The sequence below is a fragment of the Solanum stenotomum genome, chromosome 4 (genome assembly GCF_019186545.1).
Source record: "Solanum stenotomum isolate F172 chromosome 4, ASM1918654v1, whole genome shotgun sequence".
NCBI lineage: Eukaryota > Viridiplantae > Streptophyta > Magnoliopsida > Solanales > Solanaceae > Solanum > Solanum stenotomum.
The window spans coordinates 1,917,595-1,931,010 of record NC_064285.1 but is presented as its reverse complement, the minus strand read 5'-3'; the positions used below and the strand labels follow the sequence as shown (position 1 = coordinate 1,931,010).

The 13,416-nt window shown below is 33.9% G+C and overlaps 2 protein-coding genes across 2 annotated transcripts; one reads left to right on the top strand and one right to left on the bottom strand.

The window, feature by feature from the left end:
* Positions 1-3,370: 3,370 nt before the first annotated feature.
* LOC125861943 (pentatricopeptide repeat-containing protein At5g66520-like) lies at positions 3,371-5,423 on the top strand. Its single transcript, XM_049541859.1, has one exon. The coding sequence runs from the start codon at positions 3,537-3,539 to the stop codon at positions 5,421-5,423; it is 1,887 nt and encodes a 628-aa protein (XP_049397816.1). The 5' UTR covers positions 3,371-3,536.
* Positions 5,424-5,557: 134 nt separating this feature from the next.
* On the bottom strand, positions 5,558-11,453 carry LOC125861944 (probable protein phosphatase 2C 59). The gene is made up of 9 exons (XM_049541860.1): positions 11,305-11,453; positions 11,020-11,192; positions 9,042-9,169; positions 7,973-8,071; positions 7,723-7,881; positions 6,719-6,805; positions 6,537-6,628; positions 6,073-6,147; positions 5,558-5,975 (listed from the first exon to the last, which is right to left on the bottom strand). Exons 2-9 carry the CDS (start codon positions 11,100-11,102, stop codon positions 5,817-5,819), a joined length of 882 nt encoding a protein of 293 aa, XP_049397817.1. The 5' UTR covers positions 11,103-11,192; positions 11,305-11,453; the 3' UTR covers positions 5,558-5,816.
* Positions 11,454-13,416: the final 1,963 nt, after the last annotated feature.

Below are 13,416 nucleotides of genomic sequence, written 5' to 3'. Positions count from 1 at the left end.
TATCACATAAATTTTAAGATAGTTCGTCCATTTATGTACAAACTATAACTACATCTTTTGACACCGCCATCTTCATTCTAAATACATCCAAAATAATATCACATAAATTTTAAGGTAGTTCACCCACAAATGGGTGAACCACAATTCTTTTATTAACTCCTCACGTGAATACTCTTTGCATTCACAAACATCTGATTCACGTGAGGAAGAAAGATACATAAATTCACATAGGGAGTTAATAGAAAGAATTGTAAGGGTAAACTATCTTTAGTATTTACGTGATATCATTTTGGATGAATTTGGAGTTAACGGGAATGATAGTGTTAAAAGATGGTAGTTATAATTTGCCCATAAATGAGTGATCAATCCTTTTTTTGTGTGTTTTTAGAGAATATCACTTTTGATAGTTAAAGTTCGAAAAGTATCCATTTTGATCCCAAACTCTTATGCAGAACCTATTTAAAGGAAAAAAAAAATACTTCCTATCCAAAAGATTTATATCATGAATTCAAACTCAAGACTTCTACTTAAAAAAAAATGAACTTTATTCATCTCATTATATTTCTAGATAATATCAAATTATGAATGGATTCATTCGATGTCAACATTGAGGGATAAGATCAATGGACTTTTCACAACACTGCTGTCATTTTGCTTGGACAAAATTAATAGAAGACTATTAATAATAATAATTATTATTATTATTATTATTATTTATAATAATAATATTTAATTCATCCACTTTTTTGTGGACAGAAAATTAAGAATTGACACTATAGTCAATGTCCAAAATAATGTCAAAACACATGGCCTATGTTCATGCATTAGTCTTTTTCAATTATAAATAACTAACCCAAAAGGAGAAAAACAAGAGTTTAATTAAAACTTTGGTATATTTGTTAGAGTCGTTTGGTTAATGAAATAAGATATACAAATTAATTTGAAAAGCATTATTATTAAATACATTTAATCTCCAATATCTTAACTTGATTTTTTGTTATTTCTACAAAATGAGATAAATTAGTTTAATAATTATAATTTTGAGATAATTTATTCCGCGAACCAAACAAGTATGAGATTATTAGATTTTGGGAGGACCGCATAGTATATCAAAATCTGAAAGCTTATTGGTAGATTAGATTTTCTCATATCTTTGACAAAAATGAACGGTCCTCTAATTACCAACCCCCTAATAAGTAAATAAATAAATTAATTAATAAAAAGAAATTGACACAAAAAAAGATAATATTATCACTATATTTTAATAATTTTATGCACTTTCTGTTTGGGACTTCATTAATTTTTAAGTAATTTTCTGTTTGGAAGTTCATTATTGTATCCCAACTATATGAATATAAAAATTGAACAATTATTGTATATTATTATTATACTCACGTTAACTTGGCTTATATATGTCATACATTATATGGTGAAACACTTATTTAAACTTACTTAGATTAAGGAAACTATTTTAAATTCTTATAAATGTGTATAAAATGGAATAATGTCAAATATCTTATCTACTTTTATCTTTTTTGTTTGAGCTTAATCCATTCTTTCTCACCTACTTGTTTAGGTTAACTTATGAAGAAATATGAAATCGTCTTTGATAGGAACAAATATAGAGAGTTGTTATATTTTAAATTTTTTTAATAGAATGTTAATAAATATTTGAATGTGAATTCAGTTATTATTAAAGTATTAACTTGAAATTGTTATAAGAATTCATAAATTAAACTTCAAATCGAATCAATCTATGATCTTTGGTAAGAAGTGGTTCATCACTTTATCTCCAAAGTGAAAATTTTCAACATATCATTATATGCCCGAGCTTCAAAGAGGGTGTCAAATACTAAAAGTGAAACCAAATTGTGAAATATTTCGACGTAAGACTATATAGTTGAGTTTCAAAGTAGGTATATTTTATTCATTTTATGTCTCTCCNCCCCCCCCCCCCCCCCCCCCCCCCCCCACCCCGAAACCACAATTCTAATTACAATATAAATACATGAAGTAATTTCTATTTAACTTCCATATCAACTATTGTATCTAAATCAATTTTAGTTTATTAGGTGATCTTTCAATATAATTGGTCAAAGTCAAAAGTTATATTAATTACACCTTGTTCTTTTTTTCAAACATGTTAATGAGTATCTAGTCCTATGACATGTCCATGTATATCTTTAATTAGTTTCAACACACAACACAAAAATATGTTACACATAACATCAATTGCAATAATATTCTCTTAGAAGTCACATTAACCCTACTATGGAAAAATTTCAAAAAATAGTTAACATTTCAAATAAATGCAATTAATCAACTTCAATATTCCAACTCCAAATTAGGCAAATGCCACCTCGACAAAACACGAAAAAAATGTTGGTTATATATAAAAAATAAGCCTTAATTAAATCTTAGTGACTCGTATTTAAAAAGCTCTGCAACCAACTTTCCAAGCTAGCTTACAAGTAGTTTATAAGTAGCTTTTGCGAGCAACTTTTTGAATTAGTTTATAAATTACCATCAACTCACTCGGCTAGCTTACATGTAGTTCTGCGAGCAACTTACTAAAGTAGCTTATAAATTACAACCAACTTCATGAAGTAACTAATAAAGCAACCGCCAAGCAGTGGCAGAGGCAGGAATTTTATCAAGGGGTTTAAAAAAAAAAAGATGTTGTTGCCTAGAATTGAACCCATGACCCCAAAAGCTCACATAAGCGAAATCCTAAACCCTATAATCGTTGAGCTACTCCTTTGACATATGCTCAAAGGGTTCAATTTTAAATATATACACATGCACAAAAAAATTGATCTTATATATATAGTGTAATTTTTTTACCGAGGGGGTTCATCACACAATGTACATCTGCCCCTACCGCCAAGTAGCTTTGCGAGCATTTTCCTGAATTAGCTTATAAGTTACCACCAACTTCCTGAGCTAGTTTACAAGTAGCTAGTTTTGCGAGCAACCTCTTGAATTAGCTTATAAATTACCACCAGCTTCCTAAACTAGTTTACAAGTAGCTCAACAACTTACTAAAGTAGCCTATAAATTACGACCAACTTCCTGAAGTAACTAACAAAGCAACCGACAAGTAGCTTTGCAAGCAACTTCCTAAATTAGCTTATAAATCATCACTAGCTTCCTCAGCTAGCTTACAAGTAGCTCTACGAGCAACTTATCGAAATAGCTTATAAATTACGATCAACTTCCTGAAGTAACTAACAAAGCAATCGGCAAGTAGCTTTACGAGCAACTTCCTAAATTAGCTTATAAATCATCACTAGCTTCCTCAGCTAGCTTACAAATTGCTCTACGAGCAACTTATTGAAATAGCTTATAAATTACAACCAACTTCCTAAGTAACTAACAAAGCGATCGGCAAGTAGCTTTGCGAGCAACTTCCTAAATTAGCTTATAGATTGTCACCACCTTTCTCAACTAGTTCTACGAGCAACTTATCGAAGTAGCTTATAAATTAAGACCAACTTTTTCTTGCAAGTAGCTTTGCGAGCAGCTTACCAATAGCTATGCAAGCAACTATTACCTCTGTTCTTCAAGTTATTCCTACTCCACAATCTCCATTGTCACACCAAACTAGCAACAATACCTTAAGGGGCTTAGAATCATGTTCATCAATGTCGCAACTCAAGCAATTCCATGCCCAAATTATCAAGCATGGCCTCTCCTATGACAATGACGCAATGGGTCGAGTTATTAAGTTCTGTGCAATATCCGAATTGGGCGATTTGAATTATGCACTCCAAGTGTTTGATAAATTGCCTGAACCAGACCCTTTTATATATAATACTGTTATTAGGGGTTTATTGAAATCTCAAATGCTGAGAGATTCTTTGCCTTTTTACTTGTGTATGTTGGAACGTTCGGTTTGGCCTAATAGTTTCACTTTTCCTCCTCTTATTAGAGTTTGTTGTATAGACAATGCTGTGGAAGAAGGTAAACAGATTCATGGTCATGTGGTGAAATTTGGGTTCGGGTTTGATCGGTTTTCGCAGAATAATTTGATTCATATGTATGTGAATTTTCGTTGTTTGGAGGAAGCGAAGAGGGTGTTTGATAATATGTGTGAGAGAGATGATGTTTCTTGGACTACATTGATTAGTGGTTATGCTCAATTGGGGTATCTTGATGAAGCTTTTCAAGTGTTTGATTCGATTACGAAGAAAAGTTCTGTTATTTGGAATGCTATGATATCAGCTTATGTGCAGGGTAACCGGTTTCAGGAGGCGTTTGCTTTGTTCGAAAGGATGGGGTCTGAGGGTGTTGTGGTTGATAAGTTTCTTGCTGCTAGTATGTTGTCAGCTTGTACGCAACTTGGAGCGTTGAAGCAAGGTGAGTGGATAGTTGAACATGTCAAGAAGAGTGGGATTGATCTGGACTCGAAATTGGGTGCTACGATTATTGATATGTATTGCAAATGTGGCTGCTTGGATAAGGCTATTGAGTTCTTTAAAGGGTTGCCAAGAAAAGGAATATCGTCGTGGAATTGTATGATTGGAGGGTTGGCGATGCACGGAAAAGGTGAGGCTGCCATTGAGGTTTTGAAGGAGATGGAGAGTGAGAGGGTAGCTCCAGACTACATTACGTTTGTGAATCTACTTAGTGCTTGTGCTCATTCAGGGTTGGTTGAAGAAGGAAAACACTATTTTCGTTACATGAAAGAAGTGTATGGCATTGAACCTGGCATGGAGCATTATGGATGTTTAGTTGATTTGCTCGGAAGAGCTGGATTACTGGTAGAAGCAAGAAGGGTCATAAACGAGATGCCTATGAGTCCTGATGTAGGTGTATTGGGTGCTCTTCTTGGCGCATGTAGGATTCACAAGAACATAGAGCTCGGAGAAAAGATAGGGAAACAAGTGATCGAATTAGAACCTCAGAACAGTGGTCGATACGTGTTGTTAGCTAACTTATATGCTTATGCAGGTAGATGGGAAGATGTTGCCCGTATAAGAAAGTTGATGAATGACAGGGGAGTGAAAAAGGTCCCTGGCTTCTCCATCGTTGAATTAGAAGGTGTTGTGAACGAGTTCATTGCAGGAGGAAGAACTCATCCTCAAGCCAAAGAGATATATGCAAAAGTAAACGAAATGCTGGACCGTATAAAATCTGCAGGCTATTTTCCAGATTCAGATGGAATGCAACATGATATTGATGAGGAAGAAACAGAGAATCCTTTGAACTATCATAGTGAGAAACTAGCTATTGCTTTCGGGTTATTGAAGAGTAAACCTGGGGAAATTCTTCGAATCACAAAGAATTTACGCGTTTGTAAGGACTGTCATCAAGCAAGTAAGTTCATCTCAAAGGTTTATGATCGCGAAATCATCGTTAGAGATAGGAACAGGTTTCATCACTTTAAAGGTGGAGAATGTTCTTGTAAAGACTACTGGTAAAGACATGGTTGTTATAAAAATGACTGTTATAGAAAAGTCGGACTATATATACATACTTCTGTTCACTTCATATATAGATATAATATAACAAATATTGTTATACACTGGTGAATCAAAATGCAATAAAATGGGAATTACAAGAAAACACAGCATATATTAGCAAGCTACTACTGTATGTAACATAGAACAACAACAAATTTGGATTTTGACTATGCCAGATTCACTCTTGAACATTTCTTACAAGTTAGAGAAAGCTTTGACAATGTTCAATTCTCAAGGTTCCTTACATCATAAACCCAGAAGTCTCTATCTATATTCAATATTTACGTAACGTCCTATGGGATGGGTTTTCTTGTCGTCTAATTACCACGAGTTAGAAGTGGCAATTACTTTTTAAGCCGAGGCACCACGTGAGGAACCCTCTTGGTTACCGAGAAAACGGACAACCACTATGGTGATGTTATCTGCACTGCCTCTTTGATATGCTTCCTGCATCAGCCTCTTAGCTGCATCTTCAGGATCTTGGATCGGCTTAACCATCGAGACAGCCTCCTGTAAATTTATTTGTAATGATCAAATTGACGATTGACTATAAACCATGGCGATGGATTGAATATCTAACTCAGAAAAAAAGGGAAGAATTATTAACCTCATTCGTCACAACATCCCAGAGTCCATCACTTGCAAGGATGAGAAATTCAAGAGAGCCATCAACCTTTTCCTCCTGTGTTTTGAACAGAAAATTATGTCCGCAAATACAACAAAAACATTAGGTATATAAGATGTGGAAAATATAAAGAGCAATAAAGATTCAATCAACGTGTCTTCCAAAAAGAAACATGCTATCAGCTGCTATCGAAAACTTAAGACATATCCTAAAATTATAATGAGATGGAAAATGCAATCAAGCAGGAAGAGTCTGTTGGGCATAAGGCTGAAAAAGATGGGAATGTGATACAATGAGGACCAACTACTAAACAGTTTCCGAAATGTGCCAAAATATACATCGAGAAAATAGGTTGAAAAATATAAATACATTCACACAGAGCATTTGATATTCATTTCGAAACATGTAGTCATATATTGAAACAATAAACAAGTTCTTCAAGTCACCTGTATTTCTGGATCAGCGACAACGTACTGCTTTAAAAGTCTATCGCCAAAAGCACGAGAAACAGCAAGTACACCTCCAACTCTCCAGGTACCTGCAACACAATATGTTATGTTTAGACTTGCACGAGATTTAGAAAAAAATCAATCGACTAAAAACGGACTGTCAAATGTGATGGGCTTACCTGCCCACATCACAAAACCTCCAGCATCTTCAATGCGCTGTCGCTCATCTGTTTGGTCAGGCTTGTGGTCTCGAGAAACAGCAATAGCTGAGAATGAAATTAGCATCCCCAATCAGGTGACTGAGTTAAACTACAGGGTCATAATGAATTATTAATCAAAGATGTACCGTACTGTAACAGACATTTAAAAAAAAGGGCAGTCTGGTACACTAAGTTCATGCTATACACGGGGTTCAGAGAAGGGCTGAACCACATTGGGTCTTATGTTAGCAACCTTATATTGCAGAGGCTAGTTTTGGGGATTGAACCCTTGACCTCCTTGTCACACTGCGAATTTACCATTGCATTCATTCGCCAAGATAGTATAGCAGGATTATAAAGATTACCAGATCAACTTAGCAAGTAACAACAACAAACTGTTCATGGGAGTTGAAGAAGAAAGAGAAGAAACGAACTAGCACCAATTATCAATTTCTTCAAGTTTTAATCTTTGGCAGTGGTTTCTCGATCAACTATCTGACTTATTCAAAACAATGGTGAACCAAGACATGAAGTGCAATGCAAAAGAATGCCTTCTTATTGGATTAAGAAATATGTATTATTGGAAGTGCTAGCATGACATCTTCCATATTCCCACAATATTTCAGGACATACCATCAATATGCAAATGCACTTTTATTTTACTCCATTCTCTCTAAAACAAAAATTAAAGTATCCCATCTTGTTCTCCTGACTTCAAAGAGCAGTGAAACCTTACATTTACAGTGCAGGTCATCATAGTGTTAAGACCGAGTAATTAGAAAAGTAAAACTTAATAAGAATAACTTACCTTTAGACATATTTAGTACGACAACAACCAAATATCATGGGATACCAAAATCATAACAAACTCTTGAGGTTGCTCTAACCCAGATATTATATACCAAAATGCATCATACTTTTGGGGTGAAACACTATGAGCAGGAACCAAAAGCCAAATAAGAATCAAATCGCCTAAGCCTTACCTGTGCCACCCCTGCATATAACAGCTCTAGAATCGCCCACATTTGCAACAAGTAGACGATCGCCCACAAGTATGGCAGTAGAAGCAGTTGATCCAGCATCTTTGTGCTGATTGTTTTCTGATTTCAGAAACTCAGAGTCTGTATGGTTGTACGCATCAGCTGCAGAAACAAATATATGAATGACAAAAGATATAGATAAGTTGTTTGTGAAAAGGAACATAGCAAGATACTTCACAGTACGTCAACATACCTATGGCAGATTTGGTGTCAGAGATAAATTTTGGATGCCTAATCAGGTTACTGAAAAGGTTGTGTTTCACATATTCTGCAGCCCTAGCACCTCCATGACCTGAAATAAGAGCAAAATGCAGGTAAAAATATCCAATTGGAAAACATTTGACCAGCTTGGCATGAAATTGGAACTGTCTAATTATTATCTTTAAGCAGCCTCCAAAAAATTAACAAAGATATACACATTGGTATTGCACCAAGGGCAAAAATGAACCAGCAAGGATCTAGACGTTTCAGAGCAACAAAAGATGCAGCAGATGCGGCAGCCGGGGAGGAAAAGTTGCATGAGGAATTTGAGAGGGAGTAGGAAGCTTCCTTTTTAATTTGATGAATTTATTAAGGTGCAGATGGTGATTGCTAATTGGAAAAGATAGTGTTTTGGGGGAGAAGGTGGTGTACGGGTGAAGGAGATGAAGATGGTCATTTTTATTTAAAATTTATTTTGGGTAAGAAAACCATGCGGCGTTGGTCTACTGAAGGATAACTTTATTCCTTTGGTCAAAATATTTTTCCTAAAAATTATTTTTGGGTTAAAAAAATCATGTGGTATTGCTAAATTGGTTGTTTCTCCATGTCAACGCGTGTGAACACACGCATCTTACTTTGAGATTATTGAGAAAAACGTGTCTAAATGGCACAATTTGAATAAAGATCTAATGTTCAAATGGAAACAAATTTAATTCAAGTGGCTAGATAGAATTTCCGAATTAGTTTAGGGGTCCGACTGTCTATGTATTTGGCCCAAAAAAATGCTTGTAAAAGACAATGGAAGCAATCCTCAAGCTTCGCCTTCAAAACCCAATATAAACAGAAAAAAATATAAGGATCTATGAAGTATGAAACAGCATTGATCCAACCACAAAATTTAAGACATTTATAGTCATCAGACTGAATGTCTTACTTGCCAAATCTTGAATGACACAGAAATGCTTAAACATAAAATCAAATGAAGATATGTCTTTTCTCATTCACTCTAGTTCATGCACTTCATTCCAGTCAGGTAGAAGTTACAGAGAAAGAAGAGTTACCATCAAAAACTCCAAAGAGACCAACTACCTCTCCATCAACGCCATCAATTCTTGTCTCATAGAAATCCTCCATGGAGGACCTTTTTCCCGGGGAGCTAGCATATCCATAGCTAAACTTCCCATTTTGACTGCAATGCATAGCACTTGTTAGGCTACAGTTTTGCAACATTGTGCATATTATATAAACCTCCATTAAAGCTCAAACAATCACAATGATAGCAATTTGAGAACAACGATATAAGGGATTTCTGGATAAGATGGAATGTGGAAAAGATCAGTCAGAATATAATTTTCAAAATGTCCTGAACAAACACGACTGCATATAACCTGAATCACCATAAATTAGTTTTATGTAAGGTCAGAAAATTGCCAAAAGTTATTCCAATTATCTCAGGGTAATTTCCAGTGTCTTGTTCAGGTTTTAACTAGTATTTGTCATATCCAGTCAGATAATATTGTGAATGGAACTTGAATAATATGGATTTGATAGCAATGTAATATGATCTACATTCCGTTTTTTAAATGTGAACCTTCATATGGATAACAATATGGACTATACGGTAACCTAATTAAAAGCTGAACTTGGTATTCCTATTCAGGCATGGTGCACAAGGACATTATGTAAACAGGTAACTACTTTATTAGAGTACAAAATTGATATACAGTAAATTAGTAGCTTCTTTGAAAATGGTGTTCGTAAGCGGTAAGAAAAGAAATATTAGTAAATAAGACAAGGATTTCTATGCATTCTCAAAACTTCTGATTTTCTCTCCAATTATTCTTCAAAGTCAATAACACATCGGTTGCAACTTAAACATGTACTTCCTTATCTTCAGGGACATATGGCAAAATAATAGTTCTTTCAATGCAGAGACTGTTTAACACGTGTTTCAGTAGCAAATATGAATCAGTACTTGCTTGTTTACATACATCTCCATGACGAACATTCATCAACTAATTCACGGAAGAGCTAACACATGATACAGATCACACATTTCATTCACAAAAACAACTCATAACCACATTCCAGGAGAAGAAGAAATAACATCAAGCCACCAAGTTCAATCATCTCCTTTTTCGCTAAGTTTACCCATCTATATCGGTCTCCCTCTTCTCTTAGCTTCCTAAACGACTAAGCAAATCCAAACCCAAACGTCAAATCCAACCGTCAAATTTAGTTGGAATCCAGCAAATGACAAGCCAATTTTAGCTCAACAAATCACCCCTTTAAAGGGTTACGACAACTAAAACTAGACATGCATTCATCACCCAAGAGGAAAATGAATCAAACAAAACGAGGAAACGACAATTCATTAATAGCTAACCGAAAATAGCCAACAGAACTTTCAACATCCATATAAAATTAAACACAAGTAAATAAACAATTGGGTGTTCTTTATATATATCAGGGGCATAGCTAGAATTCTAATTATGGGTTCAGAAGAACCAATATCTTAAGCAAAAAAAATGCATTTTTTTTATAACCATGATCCACGGATACCTGCCACCTCCCACCAACAACACATATAAGGGCATAGCTAGAGTTCTGGTTATGGGTTCAGAAGAACCAATATCTTTAGCAAAAAAAATGTTTTTTTTATAACTGTGATCCACTGATATCTACCACCTCCCACCAACATGTATAAGAGGCATAGCTAGAGTTCTAATTATGGGTTCAGAAAAACCGATATCATTGGCAAAAAAATTGTATTTTTATCACAACCATGATGTCCACGCCAGCTTAGGGCACCTCAACTATTTCCTCGGGATACTTATCACCTCCCACCAACAACAAGTATCAGGTACCAAATAACCTGCATTTTTTTCTACAATTCATAACACATAAACTCAAAATTCCAAATCCGTCTCCGATTTACACAACCATTCTGCATCTTGCATACATAATTTTCCAATCAAATTAACAAAAAATCATCAAAAATAAATAAATCTGTAAAATAAAAAAAGGAATCAAAATCACCTTAATCCACCGCCACTAACGGGCGCATCATCAGCATGAACTTGATTAGAAGAAGATGACAGCACCGAATTCAAATAACCCATTACGATCCACCGAAAAATCCAAATTATCCAAATTGCAAATGCTTAATTATCACCAAAATACATTTCAATCAACAAAATTAACAATTGAATCTGCCAAAAAAACACAAAAATATCAAAATTCTATTCAGATCTAAAGCTAAATACATAAATCAAACATGAAATTAATGTATAATTAAAGATAATAACATTTGTTGAAATTTACCTAATTCAAAAGAGGAAAATAACCCAAAGAAAAAAAAAAGGAAATAAGCAAATGAAATTAGAGGGAAAAAAAAGGAAGAGGAAAATGGACAAGAAAGAAAAAAATAAAAGGGTGCGGTTGGGGTTGTTAATTTTTTTAAAATTATTTTGGTAATGAATTAGGTAAATGATTGTAATGTGGTTATGTTTTGCCTCAAATATTCAATAAAAAAATGAAAATATTTTTCAAGTTAATATCTTAATTTTAGTTTCGGAAAAGAGTCAAAATTTCTCCTGAACTATGTGAAATAGATCACGTATATCCTTCGTTATATTTTGGGATAAAAAAAATGCCCCTGTTGTTATTTCAGAAGATCACAAATACCCTCGAGAGTTAACAACACAAATTTTAATGAAGTGGCAATCCAGATGAGACTAATCCCGCCATGTTACAAAAAATTGGATTGTTAACTCTTTAGGGTATTTGTGGTCTTTTGAGATAATATCGGGGGCAGTTTTTATCCCAAAATATAACAAAGGGTATACATAATCTATTTCGCATAGTTCAGGAGCAATGTTGACCCTTTTCTGTTTAATTTTTTTGTGATATTTGATTAAGTATTTTTAGTCTCTAATTACGTGTGAGATGTGCACTTTTGATCCTCTTTTTTTTCATTCTACTTATGAAATATATTCACAAATTAATCATAATTATGAATTGTTTCAGTTAATTAGGTTAGGGTAGAGCTAGTTTAGGCTTAGGTCGACGGAAACTGCATCATTTATAAATGTTTAAAATTATCTTTTATGTAAATATAGTTGATGTTGAATTACCTTTGACTAATTCCTATATTTACTTATTCATATTGTGAACCCGATAATCATGATTTTTCCACTGTAATTGACTATGTGCTATGTTAAAAATTTATAGTATACTCTTTACTTGTGATGTTAATATAATTTTAAAAATATTTAAATATAGTATACTTTCTTAAAAGGGGTTTGCTACACTTGAGTTGAAGATCTTGCAGAAACAATATTTCTATCTTCAGGAGGTAGTAGTAAAGTCTGCATATACTCTTCCCTTCTCTGACCCTACTTAGTGAAATTTCGTTGTGTATATTAGGGGGTTGTGTGTTTGTGGTGGTGGGGGGGGGGGGGGGGGGGGGGGGGGGGGGGGGGGGGGGGGGGGGGGGAGGAGGTTGAGGGTGATGTACCAAAGCTAACAAGGCAATGACCTAAAATTGAGGTAATGTGTAAGAGAATTGGTCAATAAGACAATAAAATTACTTGTCCAAATGAAACTAAACATGGTTACCCAACACTTGGCATGTTGAGTTGTTGACAATACATAGAAGTATTGAGGTGTGTACAACTCCAAAATATATTATACTAATAATCAATAATTTATGTTCTATCACTAATTCAATGATTGATCCTCATGGATTAGTTTTGAGTTTTATATTTTCTATGGTAAGTAAATTATGAATTAATTTTATGCAACGATGAGATGTACATGCTATGATGAATGTGTGATCAAATAATATTAAAATGAGTAGATTTAATATATCGATTCAAATAACTATATTTTTTAACTTATTTGAGATTGAAAAAATAATTATAATATAAACTAATGCAAGTGGAGATTTAAGTTTTTGGTTGTTTACTACTTTCCTTTTTTCAAAATTATATTTTCTTTAATTAATACTTTAGATAGAACATTGCTGAGTCATAAAATAACACGTCATGTTTTAACTTTTAGTAAGTTAGAAGGATAAATATGTCACTTTTAAAACTATGGACACCTTTTCTAGCAATTTCTAAATTTATACACACTACAAACTTTTTTATTAAGTGTGTGTTACATAAAGTATGGCTCACCGCCTCGAATCGACCAATCGCATAAATTGGTTTCATTTCCGAGATTCAAGACGACTCAATAAAATTAGTAGCTTAAAATTTAATTTGATGAAAATCTTTTTTAAAAAAAAAAAAAAAGATATCGTATATGTTTTGTATTATGACATCATATAAAGTTATTAATAATCTTCTCATTCAAGGTAAAGATCTAGAGGGAGTGATCTCTTTTCTTTAGTTTTTGTTCAAATAATTATATCAATCACTGAGACGGTCT